This window comes from Malania oleifera, chromosome 6, assembly GCF_029873635.1.
Source record: "Malania oleifera isolate guangnan ecotype guangnan chromosome 6, ASM2987363v1, whole genome shotgun sequence".
NCBI lineage: Eukaryota > Viridiplantae > Streptophyta > Magnoliopsida > Santalales > Ximeniaceae > Malania > Malania oleifera.
The window spans coordinates 79802016-79824627 of record NC_080422.1 but is presented as its reverse complement, the minus strand read 5'-3'; the positions used below and the strand labels follow the sequence as shown (position 1 = coordinate 79824627).

General features: G+C 34.6%; 1 protein-coding gene across 6 annotated transcripts; it reads right to left on the bottom strand.

Moving 5' to 3' along the window:
• Positions 1-26: 26 nt before the first annotated feature.
• On the bottom strand, positions 27-5748 carry LOC131158857 (nuclear transcription factor Y subunit A-3-like). Of its 6 annotated transcripts, none has more exons than XM_058113768.1 (6): positions 5519-5748; positions 3262-3620; positions 2593-2705; positions 2373-2447; positions 1290-1457; positions 27-631 (listed from the first exon to the last, which is right to left on the bottom strand). In XM_058113768.1, exons 1-6 carry the CDS (start codon positions 5581-5583, stop codon positions 278-280), a joined length of 1134 nt encoding a protein of 377 aa, XP_057969751.1. In that variant the 5' UTR covers positions 5584-5748; the 3' UTR covers positions 27-277. The 6 variants fall into 6 exon arrangements, with proteins under 6 accessions (XP_057969751.1, XP_057969750.1, XP_057969752.1 ...); XM_058113767.1 differs by having other exon boundaries at positions 1290-1466; positions 5519-5676; XM_058113769.1 differs by having other exon boundaries at positions 1290-1466; positions 3262-3667; positions 5519-5665.
• Positions 5749-22612: the final 16864 nt, after the last annotated feature.

The window sequence follows — 22612 nt, the reverse complement described above, 5'->3', positions numbered from 1 at the left end:
CCACCCAAAAAATGGGATTTCCCTTCTTCCGATAGAAAATCAGGGCATGACTTCATCAGCTAAGCCCTGTCTACTGCTTGTACTTTTTCAGACCCAAGATGATGAATCACACATGCAGAAAAGTACGAAATGTCCAAACCACGTTAACTGACCTAGGAGGTAGTGCAGATATAATTTAGTACATAGGGCAGATCTGTGCATGGTCTTAGCTAGCCAAAAACATTGAAACGAAAAACAGCCAAGGATGATTTGCCGGTGCAGGTGACTTCCTCCCACCTCACCTGACAACGGGAGAACAGTGCTGAGTTATGTTGCACATAAGCCCACCACCACTGCCTTGCGTGGCGGCTCCACCCATTGGAGAAACGCCCGAGAACCTTTGTTCCGTCTGCCGAAAAATAACACCGCCGTTGGAGTGACTCAGGATGTCAGAGTAGGAAGCAACACATTTCCCTTGTTCAGATTGACGACCTCCAGGTCCGGATCTGTCCCCATTTGGATGGAAGTGAGCTGAGTCCCAGATGGGAGGATCCTGGCCTGGTTTTTGGGGCTTCTTTGTGCTGAGAAAACGTCCACCAGATCCCCTCACACGATTTAATGCATGGAGATGCCGAGATTCGTGAAGATATGGCTGAATTCAATTGAAAATGGGAAAGGAATGATTAAAATTATGTTCACTTTAACAAAAAACGGAAAAAGGAGTTAAATCTTTCTGGACGGAGATTGAGACTATCAGTTGTTATAACAGCAACTCACCCCGGGAGAGTTGAGCTTCTAAAATTTTCCATCTTGGTCACTGCAAATTCTTTTCTTTTTTTTAATGTGGCCGCTTTATAGTCTAAATCGTTACAATTCAGTGCAAACCTGGTGCAATTATTGGACTGAAATTGCAACGATTAAGAATGTAAAGTAACCATATCAAGAAAAAAAAATTGTAGTGATTGACATAGAAATTTTAATATTACTAAAAATATTTTAGAAGTGCATTTAACTCTGCCAGGAAGGTAGGCTTTTATTTCTAGTCAAGTAGCGCAAGATACCAGATTAATGAGGCATGTGATCCCTTGAACATCCCAAACAAAACAGAGAGGGAACAGAACAGAACAGAATGAAACAGAAGTCAAATTTTCATCTTGGAGAATCGACCACTTGGAATTTGAACTAAGCAGCAAAATTACTCAACTAATGATTTGTGAGATTTTCCTGGAAAACATTAAAAACCCTAATTCCCCATAGTGCCAAGTGGAGCCCAAGAATTCAAATAAATGTCAATTGGCAAATTTGGATACCTTTCGGGTTTTAATGAGTTTGTTTTGGGCCTCGAGCTTTGCACGTGATTGTCTCCTCCTGAGGATTCCATGGTATTGTTTCGCATTAACATATATGGGCCCATCTTCTGCAAGTTCAAGAGGCAGCGGGACTCGTGCAGGTGCCATCCCCACCATCTGTGGCTGAATCTGGTGAGGCTCCAAAATAAACAAACCACAAAGATCGAGTCAAAAATGCATCTCAAAAATACATCACAACAGGAATTAAGGAGGCAAAAACTAAAGTTATCACCGATCCAAATTCAAATTGCCTTCAAAGGATATTATATCATGATCAGAATAAGGAGCTCAACAGTTGGCCTCCTTTGTTACAAACTGCTGTTTCAAGTAATCAACATCACATAGAATAGTAGAAATTCCAATGCTCTCTCTAGCATCTAATCCCTGCTGGATAAAAAACCAACTAGAAAACAAACTTACATATACTCAAACCAATGTTTTAAAAGGCGAAGGTGTAAAGCAAGATGTTTTAACCCTTAAATGGTGAGGAGTAAGCCATAATACGTTGGGGCGTAAGAATTTTAAGAATTTATTTTTAAGATTTAAAAAATGTAAACAAAAAAAATTAAGAAAATAACAAATATAATGTTAGAAAAAAAAAATTATATATACTTTGCAACTACTAGTCGGTCATTCGAAAAATTGCTAACTTGAATGCATGACATAAATCATGACAAGAGAGCTATACTATTACAAAGTTCAAATTATTTTCATGATCTAAGATACAACTCTCTATTATTTTGGAAAGATTGAGGTTCAAGAGTAACAGAAATCAACTCATATTATGAGATTCCTTTTATACAAACATGTAGTTAGAATTTTTAACCACTTCTTACTTGAGTTTCACACACACCCAAAATGCGTAAGCCTCAGGCACAAAAGGCATGCCTTTTGTAAAAATGCGTTAGCCTCAGCATATAATGCGTTAACCTTTTTGGAATTTGGTATTTTAGATTGAGCCTCAAGGAGTTTTAGGCATGTCGTGCCTTGAGGCGAGCCCTGATTAAAACAAAGGAAATACACAATCTGCATAACAGAACTTACAATAGCATGTGGTCCATATGCATTTAATAGCCCACCACCAAAGTAAGGATCGGCATAAGGATAGGAAATACGAGTCTGAAATGAGAGGACAGAAAGACTTCATAAAAATTTATAAATATAAAATTAAAATAAAAACATTAAAAAACAAAAAAACAAAAAAACAAAAAACAAAAAACAAAAAAACAATGGATGGTAAACCACAAACAACAGCTCAACTTACCGTCGAATGGCTACAATCAATTTGTGAAGGGTTAAAGGCAAAATCTGGATTACCCACAAAAAGAAATGGCTTAATTTGACCATCTGAAAGCTTTCCATGACTTTCATCTTGACCTGGGTACATATAAAAACAGAAATTCATTTAATGCTAGTGCTAACCTAGCTATACAAAAGAACCATAAACTTCATCAATTCAGAATCTATGTTTGATATTTCAACAAGGATTTCTTTTTCTTTCAGATAAATTTTGTCAAGGAACTCCTCTGTAGCCACAGTTTTTAACTCCATAAGCTCATTAAATACCACATGAACAAAGGCTAAAATGAATGAAAATAAGGCAACAATTTTTTTAAAGGGAAGGGTAATTGCTAGCGCTTTTAACACCAAAAAGGTGGTACTACAAATTTTTTTTTCAACTATTCAACAAGACTAAGGTAGGGATCAATTTTGAACTATTATTCAGGAAGAAACTCTTAAAAATCTAAAATGTTTACAGTAAGTAGAACCAAGAACATATGAAATTGGAATATACAGATGGTTAAAGAATACGCAATCTTGTTCCCTATGCCTCATTTTAAATGAGATAAATAAATCCACCATCATAGCATTTACTACCTAACATAAAAATCACAACTTTGCAGACGTAATCATGAACTAATTTAACAAATACCAGATTCTGAAGAAACACATTGATCTTGAGAATTGCTCCCTCCTCCCATGGCACCCAGTTCATGGTGTGATTTACCAGTTGATTGGGATGAGGATGAATCCTGCTCATAGAGTTGAAAGCCGAAATGCTTTGTGTTCTGACAAAGTTGGAGTGGAGATTCCACGTGCAAGCTTAAATTCTTGGACAAAGATTGTTGAATTTTCTGTCCATTAGAACTCCACCATGATGGATAATTAACAGCGAGATGGGACATTGAATGGACAGAAGTTTGATCAATACTTCTCTTGGAAAAGTTCGAACTCTTCTTATTATCTACGTTGTCAGTGCTTAGTGAATTGCAATGCCCAACTCTCCAGATACTTGCAACAAATAGGCATGCCTTTTAGACCCAATGTAACATTAGTAGCTTGAAGAAAACATAACATTTGAATTCAATGGGCTGCCACATTTATAATAAAATGTACATGATATCGCAAAGGCTGCAATGAGGATCATTGAAAAATGAAAACATCTAAGGGGTGAAAAGGTGGCACACCATAAACTCATAAGAAAGTAATTCTAAAAATTGATCTCTAAAACTTGCAAAGATCTAACCCATTTTTAGCGAGTAATCAACCAACAGAGTAATGACCTTTGCCACCATCTAAACCAAAAGGGAAATTTTGGCGAGTAGAGGACTTACACGGATTATATCACCAAGCACTAAAGAAGCCAATTTTTGCTGAGCATTCATAACAACAACAACTTTTGATTTGTGCTCATTTTGTTTTGAGACACATTTGGTTTGTGTTGTTTCTGTAACTATTACCACTATTTTAAAACTTGACCACATGGGAAAAAATAAATAAATAATTGAGAGCACCAATTTCATTTCAGTTCCCAAACGTTGGAATACGCTTTCAAAAAGCATAAACCATTTTAGCTTCTTTTTTTTTCCCCAAAACAGAAACTGCATAAAGAAAATCACAAACAAAATTACAAAACATTCCAACCTGTCACTTGAACATCTCTAACACCTAAAGAACTCTAGGCGCTCTCAACCTAGAACCATGTGCAGAAGCTATCTCAATCACCTGGAATAATTTATTTTTGAGTTTTCCTCCTCTCCTCCCATAAAAATTAGTATTCACTTCTTCCATAACTTGTTAAAGTGGTTTTTTATGGATGACCCATTTATCTTTATTAGTTCAAATTTGATACAGCAGGGGTAGTTAAGTTCATGCCTAGAAGATTGTTATAAGAGTAATCAAATAAGATAGTTTTTTGCCTACTTCAATCATTGGGAAGACCAAGAGTGTTAATGTATTATTGATCATAGAAGGGAAAATTAATTTTTTGTAAACCTAGAATAGCCTATTTATTTCACTTAGTGCTAAAAAACTTGAAGTCGTTTAGTTGTGGAAAATAATTTTCATTTTCCAGTTTCAAGTTCTCAAAGAATTAGACTTCCCAACATTTTTAAAAGAAATTTGGAAAATATTTGTGACATTTTCTAGTAAGAACTAAAATGGAAACTAATTTTTTTTTTCCCACAATAAAATAGTTCCAAGTTTTTAAACACAAGCAGGGATAAGTACGCCTTCCGAAAAACATGGAATTGAAAAAACATAATTAAAAGAAGCAGGTGGCATAATTTGCTCTTTTAAGATAAAAAATATACAAACACTTGAGGGCCAAGACGGAATCATACTCATTTAACCCATCTTCTACGCATAATCTCCCCTCATGGAATATCAAACCCTAACTTAAATGAGTCATTCAAAAAATCCATTAAAACAATTTATTTAAAAAGAAAATAATAATATTGCAGAGAATAAGAGATACAAACCCAAAAGTTAAATCGCAGGAAAAATCTAGACTATGGTTAGAAAATCCACTCCTTTTAAAAATAATAATTTTTAGAAAAAAAAAAAGTAAGCAATACCCACCACCTAAATGGCTTAATCTTCAAAAGCAAAAATACCTAAAACCCAACAACAACAAAAACCACATATGATGATTTCCAACCCCACAGCCCACATGTACGCATTCAAACATCAAAAAATAAATCCAACTCACTATTCTACTTCCTAAACTCCATAAATAAACTACGAGAGAGAGAGAGAGAGAGAGAGAGAGAGAGAGTGGTAGAATCAGGTAAAGAGGCATAGTAAGCAAGTGGAACAAGAAAAGCAGTGGAGAAAGGGGAAGAAGTAAGAACAAGAAATTAACACTCCAGTAAAAGAAGCGAAAATGGAAAAGAAGAGAAAAGAGAGACCTTCGGGATCTGGTGATCAGCTTAGGAGAAGCAAAGAATGAAGGTGTTGGGATGAACTTGGGCATGTCTCCTCACTTGCAGCTCCCCATCTCTCTCTCTCTCTCTCGCTGAATTGGCTTTGCTGTGACAAACACAAAACCCATAATCCCAATGAAAACCCCACCACCGCACCTCCACTTCCCACCATCTTTTGTTGTTTTGTGCTTTTTGTCATTTAACGTCCTTTTTCATTTCCTCGGGGCTCCATCACTCCCTCCCAAGTCCCAAGCAGGCCCCCCGACGTCGGCCGCCCCTCCTTAGCCCGTGCCAGGCTCTTCCCCCACGCGCGTATGTCGCGCGCCCATACCATCTTCATTTTCTTCTCGCAGCCACTGTGGCTTTTTGTGATTCGTCGTGCTTCCCACGCCCCCTTTTGGCCCGCGGGATTTGTGAACCGCAAGTCATTTGAGTATAAAAAATTGCACCTGAAGTCCCTTGTGGAGTTGTGGTTGGAGTTTTTTCTCATTTGTTATTATTTTAAAATAATATATTAAATAATATTTTATTTGAAAAAATATTTCTCAAAATGACGACGTAATTTCGCACGATAAAGCAGCGAAATTTGCGATGTATCAAAACCAGTTTTTATCCTAAACAAATCTCGTTGGAGCAAGTAGTGTGATTTCTTTGTCACACGTCAACACTAAATTGGGCTACTACTAAAATCTCGCTGGACAAAGCAGCAAAATTATGTGAGCGTTATTATGGAAATATTTTCCCGAACAAGGTATTATTTAATATATTATTTTAAAATAAAGATAAATCGGGAAAAAACTCATTGTGGTTGTGATTTACCCAACTGGAGCTCAGTATTTTCGAAAATGCCTCTCCAATTTCTATTTTCTAGCTGCCTACACTTGGAAAACCACACCACCTCAACTTCTAATTTCCAACCATCAATATTAGTTATTAAAAATTAGGAGTACAAATAAGTCAAAAAAGCTCTTAAATTGTTTCAGATTGATTAATCTTTTAAAAAATAGTGTTATGTTATGAAAAATGTGTATATCACTCCTTATTTTCTATTCCCCCATCTTCTACTACTTTAGTTTTTTCACCTCAATAAATTCTTTGTCACCCATATTGCCCTATAAAAGGACACCCTACCCCTCACACTTGTATATACACATTATATGCTTGTATACACACTTACATGCTTGAAGTAAGTAGGGTCTATAAAAGAAGAGGAGAGATAGAGAGAACAAAGAAATCTTATACAAGGCCGGAGATATTTTGTACAATGGTCGGATCCAAATCATTTTATAATTCCTTCTGAAATAGTGAAATTTTTTATCTCATCTACCCGTGGAGTAGGCATAGTTGAACCACATAAATTTTTATCTCATCTCTATTTATTTTCCTGCATCTTTTATGTTAGTTGTACAAGGCTTAAAATCTTATTTTGATGATAACAAATAAGAGGAACTTAACATATTTGGTTGAGTGATAATATTTCAGGATTCAAGTATGTGAACACATGATCAAATGCTCACAAAAATTAATTGATGGCCTATACACCAAAGAAAGATAATCAAATGAAGCTTAAAGAGTTAAAGCATAGATTTAAAGATAATCTAATAAAGCTTGAAAATCATGAAAGCGTGAACATGAAAGAGGACTTGCTAAAAACTTAAAGCATATTGAAGCTTAAAGACAAGATGGAGCCAAAGAAAGACAAAGCAAGAGAGCTCAAAGCAAGGATAAGCATGAAGACTCCAAGAGTTGAAGGATTTAGAGTCTTAAGGAAGTCTTATGTAAGTACTTCAAGTAAAACTCAATATAAAAAGTATTGAAACTCTTTAGGAAAAATTAAAATCCTAGAAACCATTTTTTAAAGACCTTGAAATATGTTTTCTAAAGTTATAAATTATAAAGGTCTCAAATATAAAAAGGTTTTTGTTAACTTTGGTGCAAACCCAAGAGGGGGGTGAATTTGGTATTTAAAATTTATTCCTCCTAGGTTAAATCAGATCAGCAGTATTACGCAACCTAGGGGTAGTCTAAATGTATATGAAATTGCACATATGATATATTAAACAATTTTTAGAACATGCATCACAATTTCAGTATTTCTCAACCAAAAAGTAATTTTGTGCCAATTAGATATGTAGTATATTCAGTAGGAAATTTAAATCAAGTACAAAGCAAAATATAATGTAGGACAAGTAAACTTGACACCGAATATGATATCGGGGTTCGACCAATCCTGCCTACGTCCCTGCCTTGGATCATCAGCATAAGGATTACACTATGAGCTTACTTAACGGGTGGAGTAGCACCTAAAACAATCAGGTCAGTTAGCACAGGGCTGACCTCAACCTCTATATATAATTCTTACCGGATTGGATTACCGCCCCCTCAAGCCACGCCTGGAATACAACAGTATTTTTCACAATATAACAGGGTACAATGATTATACTTCTTAATCAACCAGATATGTACCAAATGTAATTAATCAAATGCACATCAACTATATAGGTAAATGTAAGCTCAATAATGTGTATCTTTGTGCAAGCAACACTCAACAAGATGTGATCACTATAATGTTCAAGAGTGTTCTAAACAAGTTATATCTTTGAAACAAGTTATATCAAATATCAATAACAAATCGGGGTTTCAAAGATGCTAATCAGATAATCAAACTATCTCAAAAGATTTCCTTCAATGAAATGAGCACAAAAGTAGTTTGAAAAATATTGTTACTTGTAAAAAATATTTTGCACAACAAAATCAAGCTATAGGAATCTTGTAATGACAATGCAAAGATCTTCAAGCCTATGAGTTTATCCCAACACAAGATTTACTATATTCAAATCTATGGGATAAACTTTACTAAACTTCCCAAAATAATATCAAACAATCAAGTCAAACAAATGAGAGTATGAGCAATCTATACTAATCAATAACCCAATATAAACCTCTCACAAAACTAAGATATATCAAGGGAATGAAGATTTGAGAGTGTTTTGAAATAAAATGGACAATATGAACTTTTGGAAATATAGAGGATTTAAGCTACTGATTTTTTCTAATTTGTTACTAATCCTCACAAATGAACTCATATTTATAGACCAAAGCCAAATTATGACTGTTTAGGACATATAGGATATTATTAGGATTTTTTTAAAACAATTCAGTAAAGTTAACCCCGTTTAAAACTTTTAACCTCGGTAAAAAAATTGTCCAACTCGAGAGCACCGATTGACCAAACTTAAGGTTCGGTTGACCAAGTGACAGAATTCGGTCGATCGTGCAAAAAATGAATGGAGAGTTCGGTTGACCGTACATGTACGATTTAAGGGCGATTTTCCAAAACCATACGGTTTGGTCAACCAGGTCATTTTGAACTAGCAGGTTCAATCGATCAAGTGGTTGGCAATTCCCACATAGGGGTTTGGTTGACCAGGGTGTTGCCTATATAATTCTGGTCAGTCGATCGAGTGGTCAACTTATTGACCCCAGGGAGGTTCGGTCGACCAGGGCTTGCTTGTATATAACTGGTCGGTCGACCGAGAGGTCAACGTAGTGGGAGTTTGGTCAACCGAGGAACTCAATGTAACTGAGTTTGGTTGACTGAACATGCCAATTTGGGCATTTTTGGTCTTTTTCTCTTTATAATGTTGTCCCTAATTATATGATGATCAACTTAATTTTAATAGGACACTCGTTTATGCATTGTACAAGGGACCTAAGGTCAGTCTAGGTCTTTCTGAGGAGACTGAAAAAATGCGGCGTCGGTCAACCAAAGGGTGCCCTAATGACATTCGGTTCCCTATGGTCAGTCTACGATCATTTTAAGCTTACAATTACCTACATGCATGACATGCATGGATTATTACAGACCCAAATATAATAAATGCATTTACAAATGAAGCATAAGCAGGTCTTCTTCTTTTTCCCTTCTTTTTCTCATTGAATATGCCTGGAGTATGATCTTTAATACTTTCAGGTTTCCATCAATCATTTCTCATGTGTGTGCACTGAATTAATGACCTGTTCAAGTAATAGGCACACACATTACTAATATGCAGTTTGTCATAATCAAAACTAGAGATTGGACTCAAAAAGTAAACTGTTTTCAAAGTCAAATTCTTAAAAAAAAAAAAAACAAAAACAAAAACAAAGTTTTTGAATGCCCAAGTGCTTACCCAAACCTCCCAGGCGACTGCCCATTTTGTGTTTTTTAAGAACTAGTAGACAAAAAGGTGTCAAGTGCCTGATAGGTGCCTGAAAGGCGCCTGCCTGGTCATCCCTAATGTTTGCCTGTGTTTTGACAGGCAACTGCCAATGTTCTTGAAAAACAAGGTGTAGTCCCAAGAGGGGGGTGAATTGAGTTATTAAAATTTCTTTTAAATCCTTTTTTTTTTTAATTTTAAGCTTGAGTTTATCTAGGAGACTTCATTAATAAGTCTTCTATAGAAAAACTTCATTGAGCTTGTGAGTTTTGCATATTCATTGCTATACTCAAAGAGTTCATATTGTGTTTTAGTTGCGAAAAATATTTTACAAATTGTTTTCAAATATCTCTTGTGCTTATCTTTGAAATATATTTTGAGATATTGGCTTGTGTGCTGAAGATCTTTATTGTTATCTTTTGATCGATATTATCATCTTGACACACAGATCAAATAATTTTTACAAAGCATTTTTGAATATCTTTTGTGGTTTATTTTAAGAAAAATATTTGTTGAGATATTTGAAGTGTACTTGTGATCTTTGTTGCTGCATTGTGATTGAGATTATTATTTTGACACAAAGATCCTATCACTTACACTCTCACATACTGATTGCAATATTTGCATAAATCTTTGAGAGTAGACACTAAGACTACAATGAACTTATCATATCTTATCATTTGCTAGTGTGTTGATTATATTGGTACATATCAGCTTGTGTAAGAAACATTTCTGTGTACGTAAATTTTTATACATTTATTGTATTCCAAGCATGGGCCTGAAGAGGGAGACTAGCCTTGTTGAATAGTCCCGAATTGGCTTAAACCCAGTTAGGAAAGCTAGGTGCACCATCCTGGTAAGGTGTAGGTTGAGGTTAGCCCCACTAATTGACCTAGTTGTAAATGGTGCCGCTCCACCTATTAACTGAGCTTATAGTGTAATCCTTGTGTAGGTGTGCTATGGTGGGGACGTAGACAGTTTGCCGAACCTCGATAACATTTCTGGTATCATCCCCTTTACTGCTTTATCGTGCATGTTTGATTAAATTTCTATTGCAGTTTGTTGAATCAGGTGTAATCCCAAGAGGGGGGTGAATTGGGTATTTAAAAATTCTTTGCCACTTATTTACCACTTAAACACTTCTTATATATTTACCAATGAATTCTTGTTACTCAATTGCTAATGTGCAATGCTATCCAACCTATACATACAATGTAAACAATTTAAATGCAGTGCTGAAAGTAAAGAGTAAAGGGAAGAGAGAAGACAAACGCGGTTTTACGAGGTTCAGCCGACTTGGCCTACGTCCTCACCTTGAGCAACGACTCAAGGATTTCACTAAATCCCTGCTCCTTAAATTGGGACGGAGCTTCTCTTACAATCCACTGCTTACAAGAGGCACAACTCCCTCATACTCTGCTGCTTACAAGAGATACAGCTCTCTCCTCACACACCTGTTCACACACCAAACCGCGTATACATTACAATCTGAAAATCAACACTAAAAAATGCTTCTAACATAAGCATGTGAGTATAAAACAAATTCCTAATACATTAACATATGATTAAACTTGAAGCTTATGAATGTATGAAAACGATACAATCGTTTTATGTATGATATGTTTCAACACACAAAACCCTCTTTATCAAAAACTCCCAAGTAAAGAAATGTTTAAAATGCTTTGGAGTATATTAGGGTTCTAGTTCACTTTGTAAAGATGCACAAATATATTTGATGTGAACTTATTAATAAAAAAAACTTTATCTTGAATATTAAATCAATCAAAATACAAAGTTTTCTTTCAAATGTTCAATCACAACACAACCTTTGCAAACTGCAAATATATATTGATATGGATTCTAAATATAAAAAAAATGTGATTTATTTCAAAAAATATCCTTCAACAATATATTTATTTAAGAACTCCAAGGATATATATTCAAGTGTTTTAATATATCTAAGACATGAATCTTTTAACTTAATACACACTTGAATCAAACCATTCAATCAATAACACAACCTTAATTAAGTAATGATCTTGTTTAAAATAAATATGTATATGTATAGGCACTTTCAAGATCAACCTTTTAATCAAAATAGATTTTTTTCAATAATAAGCTCTATGAACAATATATATATATACTCTTGAACCAAAAACCAATCAACCAATAGCTAAACAACTTTCTCAAGTAATGATCTTTTCAAAATTAATTTTTTTTTTTTTTTATATATGTATGTGCACACTCAAGATCAAACTTTTCTAAAGATAATCAAGATCAAGTAATGAGATGAGAAGTTCTTGAAAATAATAACTTGAATGATCAAACCTCAATACTAGAATGAGAATTCAGATGAGTAAACAAGTTCCATGTGAGGTTCTGAGTTGATTTGCCCAAGCTCGATTATTCGAGATTAAAGTGTAGGCAATCGTATAGCAATAGGAACAAGTTTTTCAATGTTCTTTCAACAAGATGTGTTCTTCTCTTTCTTGTGTATCTTAGCTTCGTCCTAGGGTTTAGATATTCAGTATATATAGTGTCTTACCCTTAGGATTGATCTCAACCATTGGTTCAAAGAAATAGCTCGTGAGTTCGTTTAATAAAAATCACAATTTTGAGTTTCCCGCTAGTTCAGGCGCCTGAGGGTGAAAGCCCAGACAACCGAAGTTCCTTAACCCTTTGAAAATTTAACTTGTGATGCAGGGTTAGGCGCCTAAAGATAGGGTCAAGCTCCTGAAGTGGTTCAGGTGCCTGAGGTTCCAAGGTCAGGCGATCGAGGTGCCTTAGCCAACTTGCTGTGTTTTTCCATTAATTCTTTAGGCTACCAAACTTAATCTTCAGGCTCTTGAAGAAATTCTTCAGGCTACTGAGGTTGAGTTCAACCTACTGAAGTCCCTTTTTTCTCAATTTTCTTTTTTCTAATTTAAAAATATGCTTTGTTCTTTTTCTTGGGCCTTTTATAAAACATATTTTTCATGATTTTAAAAACATTTCTAAGTCCATGAAAGTTCCCTAATGATATACATGAAATGCATGAATCCTAAAATCATTCTAAGTTATGTTGAGTTTCAAATTAAATCATATGAAAATGTAAGTACATGAGTCCTAAATACCCATTCCTAAGATGTTCTTGAACTTTACCGCTTGCATCTTGATTCTTGTACTCTTTGAGTTCCATGGATCTTGCCAAGATATGTTAGCTTTACTTTGTAACTTCCATGACCCGTTATCCTTCCGTGCATGCTTAATATAGTTCATGTTCACAAACTCAATGCACAGATCAAATACTAAGTGATTTTTCATTATCAAAACCAAATTGGACTCGTAGAGTCAACACAGTTTAAATTCAACTGTATATTTACATTGATTTATTTTATATGCACTAGATTAACCTTAGGCTTGTGTAATACTGCTATTAGTGGATTGACCTAGGGGATAAAATTTTTAAATACCAATTCACCCCCCTCTTGGGATTGCACCAAAGCTAACAATCCCTTTTTATATTTCTGCACTTATATTCATATTATACCTGTTGTGCTTGCTTTAAATATTGGTATATATGAATATCTAAAATATGTGAGAATAATTGGGTACTGAATTAATTGAGATATCCATTGATTAAATCAATTAAGTTGTATAATACTGAAATCGGTGTATATCGAAGTTTGTGCTCGTATGTTTGGGTTTTCAATTAAGGATTGAAGTACCAAAATATTTTTAAATACCCAATTCATCCCATCTTGGGATTACGCCTAAATTAACAATCGGTACCTTCCTGGAAGCAATTCAATAACGAACTCCACCTCACGATTAGGAGGTAAACCGGGTAAGTCTTCCAAGAATACATCCAGGAATTCATTAACCACTCGGATATCCTTGAGCTTTAACTCATCTCGCAGTGGCTCCTTTACACATGCTAGGTACCCTTGACACCAGTCCAAGAGTAACCTTTTTGCTTATATTGCCGATAGAATCTGTGGCGTCGAGTGCACACACGATCCCACGAACTTATACTCCTGTCCATCCGGAGGTCTAAACACTACCTATTTCCGATTACAGTCGATGACAACAAAACTGGAGGATAACTAGTTCATTCCTAGAATAACAGCAAACCCGTACATGTCGAATACCATTAGATTCACTAGTAGCGTCCTTCCCTGAATTTCTATAAGACAATCCCCAACTTCTTCCTACATATAACCATACACCACGATGGTGTCACCACGGAAAATTCTGCATCCATCACTTGGGTTTCAACCCCATATAATTTCACAAAATTTGCAAATATACAAGAGTGGCTTGCTCTCGATTCAAATAAGAAAACAACTTTATTTGAAAGCACTAACATGGCACTTGTCACCATGTCGCCCGCGTTCTCCGCATCGGTAGGGGTAAGCGAGTAAACTCTCGCCTGAGCCGTGTTTCTCTGCAAGTTTTCTTGGGGCGCCTAGTTACCTCCCCTACTGATTTAGTGCAGGCGTAGCACTCATCGGCGCACAACAGACTCGTGTCACGTGGCCCTGTTCGCCACAATGGTGACAGTTACCCGTGAATGGCCGACACTTACCCTTATGCCACCTATGGCACTAGGGACATCGTGCGCGAGATAAATCCCCCTGTGGACCCCGTGGTTCCACCTCCTATTGTTTACCAAAACCATAGTTATTCTTCTTCCACTATCCCTGATGAGCACCAGTCTGAGAACGCTGGCCTCTTCTTTTGATTCTGGACTATTGGCCTAACTGGGTTTTTCAATCTTGTTTTGATAATAACAAATGAAGGATGTTTTAACTTGTGTTTTTGAGTAGCTTTATTTCAGGTCTAAGTAAAAGGACACTCATGGTTAATCATGGAAGTAAGCTTAAAAGGACACTCAAAGTCAATCAAGTGAAAGCTTCTTAGTATATTGAAGTAATAAACGACAAATGAAGAGCTTAAAGGCCAAGCAGATCTTGAAGTAAATATTGAACCTCAAGAGACTGTAAGACTTAGTGATTAAGGAAATCATGCTTAGAAGGATATTTGTAAGTACTTCAAGTCATTACTATTTAGATATGTGAAACTCCTTAAGATACAAAGACTTAGAGACCAGCACTTGAAAAACCCTTGAAAATGTTTTTGAAAAGTTGTATTTGAGTTTTTCAAGTAAACTAGTTTTTAAAAAATCAGAAATAAAAAAATATTTGAAAAAAGAGGACTGTCTAGCTGACTGACTCGATGAACTGAAAAGACCCAGCCGACTGATAGTGCCCAATCGACTGACCATTTTTTAACGTGGTTTAGTCAGCTAACTGACAGAAAACCTACATCAAAGTTAACTATTTAGATGACTGACTTGATGAACTGAAAACACCCAACCAACTGACAGTACCCAGCCGACTGACCATTTTGAACATGGTTCAGTCAGCCGACTGACAATTATTTTTTGAAGAGACAGAATGGTGTTAGCCGTAAGTCCAATTGACTGACTAGTATAAAAGGTGACCCAGTCGAGTGAGTCAGTCGACTGACTCTACGGAGAATTTTTGAATTTCAAACTTACGGGAAGATTTTCAAAATTGATTCTATGATTTAATATCTTTTGAATAGTTACCTAAACGCTCCATGTTAAATGAGGAAACTTTTCTTTAAAAAGTCTATAAATACCTCCCTTGCTCAATGAAAAAATACGCTCAAACAATACACGTTTTCTATGCTAAAGTTCTCCTAAAAGCTCATACTTGCTCACACTCTTGTTGGGGGGGGGGGGGACTCTACGAAATTGTTGGATTAAAAATCTGGGGTTCTGATTTGCACCTAAATTCTTTACATCAATAAGAAAGAACCATTGTTGACTTCTAAACCTTGAGCTTCACATCTTCTATTTAGTTTTGGTTTTGAAGTATGATTAGTGATTTAACTTGTACAACTTGCTCTGTGTTTGAGAGTGTTTTTGTATGCAGATATCCATTCCTTTCTACTAGATCTTTGATGGTTCAAGGTATAGTTGGATCGTTGGACTAAGCATAGGTTGTTGCTTGGAGAGGTTTCTCTTCCTGAAAAAGAGATTGGTTATTGTAAAGGTTTTTGTTCCACCCGGAAGGAACAAGGTATAGTGAAATCCTTAGGTGGTTGACCTAAGGCGAGGACGTAGGCTGGGGTAAGCCGAGCCTCTTAAAAACAGCGGTGTCACTCTCTTTCCCTTACTCTCTTTAAATTTTAGAAAAAACATAAATTGTGCGGATGTTGTAATTCTTTTAATCATAAAAACAACATATATTAGAAGTTCAATAAACCAAAGCCTAATTTTTTCTTGGGCTTGTGAAAATTGAAAGGGAGTACGTTGGTTAATCAATATTTTTTGGAAATCGTAAGGGAGTACGTTGATTGGTTAACAACCCAAAAACTATTAGCTAAAGGTTTATTTAAATTCTGATTTTGGAAAAAGTGTTGGATGTTATTTTAATCTTTAGTTCAAAGGTCAACTACAGGACTTGCACATTCATATATAGGGCTGCTAAATATTGCAAAGCAAATATTGATTACTTGTATTGTGTTTGTTTGGTTTGAATAGTTAATCAATTGGTTGTGTATCTTGTGGTTGAGGATTGAATAGAAGAAGTAAGTGCTTGTGTGGATTGCCTAATCAACAAGAATCTTAGAAGTCTTTAAAAGTTTGTAAAAATTCAAGAATTCAAAAAAAGATTCTAAGGAATTTTAGATAACCCAATTCACCCCCCTCTTGGGACTACACCTTAAGTTTTAATTGGTATCAGAGTGCAGTTATAGCAAATCCTAATAGGTAGCTATATAAAGATCTAGATGGCATAAATAGGAGTAGCACCCTTTGGTGAGGGTCAATCCTCAACTAGACCACCCATTTTTCTGTGGACTCAATTACATCTTTTGAAAGCAACGAATGAGAATCTACTTTCAAACAATGGATTGAAAGGCATGGAATGTTGTCACAAATGGAAATCTGATCCCCACTAAACTAGTAGATGGAAAAGAAGTACCTAAAGAGGAAAAAGAACTAATTGAATCAGATTACAAAATGCTGCAAATTAACTCAAGTGCAATAAACGCCCTATACTGCGCACTTGATGCAAATGAATTCAATAGAGTAATGACGTATAAAACAACTAAAGAAATTTGGGATAAATTAGAAGTAACCTATAAAGGCACAGTAGATGTTAGGGATAGTAGAATTGATATGTTAACTAGTGAATATGAAGCTTTTAGGATGAATTCCGATGAAACTATTACAAGCATGTACACTAGGTTCACATATATCATAAACTCACTAAGTGCCTTAGGAAAAACATATTCCACCCATGAGATGATTCGCAAAATTCTAAGAGTACTTCCACCTATTTGGGAATCAAAAGCCACAACCATAACGGAAGGTAGAAACCTCAAAACAACGTCATTAGATGAACTTATAGGATCACTCCTAACCTATGAAATAGTTTTGAAAGAAAGATGCACTGAAAATAAAAATAAGAAGTCTATAGCTCTAAAAGCCTCGAAAGAACATTCAAGTGAAGAAGATAATGAATCTAGTGAATTAGAAGATGAAGATTTAGCCTTCATAACCAAAAGACTTGGAAAATTCTTCAAAAGAAATAAGAAATTCACTAGAAAATTCAACGGATCAAAAATTGAAAAAGGTGAAAGTAATAAAAAGGAACACAAAAGCAAAAATGAACCTCCCACTTGTTATCACTGTAAAAAGGCAGAATACATCAAGCCAGACTGCCCATAACTCAAGAAGGAAAAGAGGAAAAAGAAGCCTGCAATGAAGGCAACTTGGGATGACACAAGTTCGATTGAATCGCAAAGCGAGTCAAGCGATCAAGAAGTAGCAAACATGTGCTTCATGGCACACAACGAAGAGGTAAACTCTTACTACTCTCTCTCTGAAGATTCATGTGATGAATCATATAGTAATTCATGTGAAAGCATGCCTTCTTATAAAGAACTTCAAGGTGAATTATTCTCTCTTCACAATAAGTTCATTAAAGTCTCAAAAAGGAACATAAGCTTGAAACAACAAAACAAAACACTTCGAAATCAGCTTGAATCTTCAAAAATTGTTGAAAAAGAAAAGGACCTAAAGATTGAAGAGTTTGAGAAGAAAGTAGATAACATGTCTTAGAAATTAGCTAAGTCTCAAGTGAATGAAGATAGCAAGAGAGTGCTAGAAATAATTGATTTTAAAAGCTAAATTCAAGATAAGGAGAAGGTTATTTACAACTTTACCAAAGGTAAAGAAAACTTTGAAAAAATGGTAGGACAACAAAGGATGGCGAACAATAAAGAAGGAATTGGTTACAATGGAACACTAAACAAAAGAAAGAAAAACTTGTTTATGGGATATTTTGTAAATCAATCTAAGCACTATGCAAGTACTTCATCGACAAACATTTATGAGCATACTACTTGCTACATATGTAAAAATAAAGGACATATAATGTTTAATTGTCCACTCAAGAAAAAGTACATCAAAGTAAAAAATGAATGGAAGATAAACGTCAAAACTAGACAAGATTTAAAGAAAGTTAAGAAAGTTTGGTTTCCAAAAGTAACAACATAAATCCTTTCTTGTAGGTTTGCTTTAGGACCACTCCATCTAAAGATAAATGGTACTTGGACAGTGGATGTTCAAAACATATGACGGGAGATAAAACTAAGTTCACTTCTCTCACTCAAAAGGATGGAGGATATGTAACCTTCGGTGACAATGCAAAAGGCAAGATCATCGGAATTGGTGAAATAGGTAATGACTCTTCACTCACTATAGATGATGTCTTGTTAGTTGATGGTCTAAACCATAATCTATTATGATAAAATGCATGCTAAGTGAACTTTATGATTATTTTTTATAATGCATGCAAAATAATTAGATAGTTAATTGGTGCATGTTGAATCTTAAAAAGTATGTGCTAAACTGAAAAACATGCACAGTATTCATATTTATTTCCTTGGATGTCCTTCATCATATACACTTCTTATTGTCCTAGGATAACTTAGTTCATATACATGTTTTGGTCCAAAATCTTTAGGTTATGAACTTCATGCTGGACCTAAATGGTTAGTAATAACGTTAAAAATTTCAAGCCCATGTGACTAAGGTTATTGCATAACTTAGGGGAAGTTTTCATTCTGCACACACTCATTGAGTATTTTAGGTTGTGTCATCTTAATAATAAACCCCTATTACATTACCTTTGAGTATAGCCTTGATTGGCTATCGTGCATTAAATTGAAATGCAATACGTCATGCATAGATGTTGAATGACTAATATTTGCTACATGCTGAATCTTTTGAAAGGATGAATATATAAGGAATGCTTTTAAATGACTATCATCCTTGAACTTAATGCAAGTATGCATGCAGGCAAATATATAAGGGGAGTTTAAGCCCCACTCTAAGGAAAGATGAACATGAGCTTAATGTCTATAATCTCTTGCATGCTAAGCATATTATGAAGGATGAAGATGTGTTAACTGTGCTTAAATGAAATCCATCCTTGACCATAAATGCACTTATGTGTGCTTGAAACTATACCAAGGAGTTTAAGCCCCATCCTTGAGAAAATGATTATAAGTCATTGGCCCCATGGACTTATATTATTATTATTTCTACTTTTTGAGTCCAAGGTTTCTCTAAGCATCTTGAACATCATATCCTGCATTTATTGAATCAATATTTGATATGGATTGTTTTTGGGGCATATGAACACCTTACACTTGACTTAATGATGAATTTCTAGTGCATATGTGTTTTAGGAACGATTTTACTAGTAAAATACAAAATTACTTAACATTTATACAGTAAAATTTGTTTAAGAATGAGAATATCACTTATACTATTTTAAACTCTTAATGAATTTTGACAATTAGTATTAGTATAAGTAATTAACAAAATCTAAGCACATATTCAAATTGATAGGGGGAGCACCTAGAAATTAAATTCCTATCTTGTTGTGCTCACCAATTTTTCTTGCTTAGATTTGATGTTTCGAATTCATTGTGGCATATGCTTTATTGTAATATTTTTGTTGAATATCATAAATGAAAATATTTTGTTTGCCACAGTGTCATAGGCTTTACCATGTGATCCATGTTTTCAAATTGGTTTGATATTTTTTTGATCTACATGGTTGGTTTTTCTGGTTATCTATTGAAATATTTTGTGCATAAATGCTAAACTAGAAAAACATTGATTGCTTTATCTTTAAATTAAAGTTTCTTTTTCAGCAATCACAGCTCCCAAACATTTGTTGAAAATCATAAGGAAGATATATATTTTTATATTTATATTATATATATTTTCTACTTTTTGGCAAGAAACGAAGTTACATAGAACATATTCCGTTTTCTTGTTTATGTGCTTAAATGCTTTCATAACTTGTGTTTCTTTGTATTATGTCTTTAAGTCATTAACTTTCGAATTTTTTAAAGAGTGTTGCATAACTGGTTCATAAATTATACATAAAAATGTATGTTAACTAGTTAGACAAATTTTATACTCAAACTTATCATTGCTTTCATATGTCGTGTGTTGTCAACTCATATCTTTCATGGGTCTTATGAAGTGGTTTAATTGTAATGGTTGAGGATATTTCTAGTATAATCATGTTAACATGTCATTTAACCTTTTTATGACCAGTCATACTGCTTTCATGTGCTTCATTGTTATATCCTTCAAACAGTTATAAATCTTTTATATATATGCCTATGTTCTTAAATCAAAAGGGGGAAATTTTTTATTAAGAAAATTAAAAAATTATGTCAAAAAGGGGGAGTTCTCTTTGCTAAGTTTGTTTTAAATACTCAAAATGTTTTCTACTTGACTTATCCCTTTTGCTGATGACAAAAGAGGGAGAATTTTATGAGCAAAATGTTTATGACCAAAAGGGAAGTTTTTTTCTTAGTGGCAAATAATATAGGGGTAAATTGTCTGAGCTTGTGCCTTAACGCAAAAATTTTAATGCATCATTATTTGTATTATCTTCTTTTGTGAATATGCTTGCGCTATATTATTTATGTTTTTATTTATGCATATTCTTAGAGGGAGCCTTTTTAGGTTAAACCCCATTTTGCTCTAGTGTGTTTGTCATCATAAAAAAGGGAGAGATTGTTGGCTTTTTGAGTCTGATCCCTATTTTGATGCTGACAAAGCACATGTTACTTATGTGTGTGTTTAGTGATTGAACAAGTATTTAATTCAAACACACACATAAGAAGAAGTGGAAGCTAGGAGGAACTTCAAACTTATCTAGCGTATTCCATGAACACTGAAGAGTAAAAGATGAAGACATTCATTTTAATTTGTATTGTATTTAAGTTCTCTTATTATCTGGTCTATAATAATGCATGCATCTGCATGATATGACTTGAATGCTTACATAACCTTAGACTGAACTTAGGGCACCTAGAGTTTAACCAAAAACCCTTTTCATAAAAATTAAAATCAAACAAAGGTTTTAGAACAACTTTAGGTAAGACGTCAGATTTTTATGCTTAATTAAAAGTCTCCGTCGACCGACCTTTTATACGTTAAATCACTTAAGTAGACCAAACTTGCTCTGAGGGCACAATTATAATTTTGGTATGCTCGGTTGACCGACCGATTGTGTGCAATATTACCACGGTTGACCGAACCACTATTCACCCCGGAGTCAAAATATTGACCGTGACTTGGTCGACTGAACTTTTTTTTGAACTAACCTTCGTCAGTTGACCGACCTATACAAATACACTTTTTCCAACTACTTGGTAGACCGAACTTATAGTTCAAAAAGAGCTTGGTCAATCGAATCTATATGAATGGCCAACCGACCTTTGTCTTAGTCGACTAAACCCACGAAGGCTTCAGAATCACCTTTAGACGGTTGACCATATCCTTAGTTCAAATTTTCCCTGATCGACCAAACTTATTAAAGTGGTCAACTGAACCTCGTATATGGTCGATCGAACCTCTTGTGTTGGAAATTTTTAAAGGGCTAAAACGTCATTAGATTTTTTAATTAAACTTTTCCAAAATACTAAGCATGTCCCTCAATGGTCAAATTTCTTGAAAATCTATAAATACCCCCTTCAGCAAACCGAACCTACTCTCAAGCAATCGAACTTCAAAAATCAACTTTTTCATTGTGTCTGTTCAGGTGACCAAACTATGGATTAGGCGCCCGAAAATCTCGGGTTGTTTTAATTTTTACCATGGTTAAGAAAGGTTAAATGGGGTTAATTTTCTTAAATAGTTTTAAAATAATTTTAATAATTACCCTTATGTCCCCAGCGGTTAAAATTTAGTCCTTCTCTATATATAGGGGCTCATTTGCTTTGATTAAAAATTAATTAGCAAACTGATTAGCAGAAAATTCTCTAAAAATTTCCAAATCCAATTTTCTCATACTAAGCCCATACACTCAAATACTTTCATTCCTTTGAGAAATCTAGCAATGTGAGTGTTTTATCCATTGAGTATTATTGCTAGAAACCCTCACGAGTTCTTGTGTATTTGATTTTTATTTGAGGGTTAAGCAAAGATTTTTTTCCTTTTGATTTTATATAGTAAATCTTTGGTTGGGAAAAATCTCATAGCTTTGTGGGTCTTTGCACTATTATTGCAAGACTCATTAGGGCTTGTATTTTTGTGTGCAAATATATTTTCTACAAGCTCAAATTTGAATATCTCCTCGTGCTTGATATTGAGAAAAACTATTTTTGAGATATTCTAAATTGTCATTGGCTTGAATCTTTAAAACCCTAAACTAAGATTGAGATTTTATCATTACTTTGTTTCAAAGATTTGCTTGTAAATATACTCTTGTGCTTGATTTGAGATAATCACTATTCTGAGTGTTGATTACACACATACACCATTAAGCTT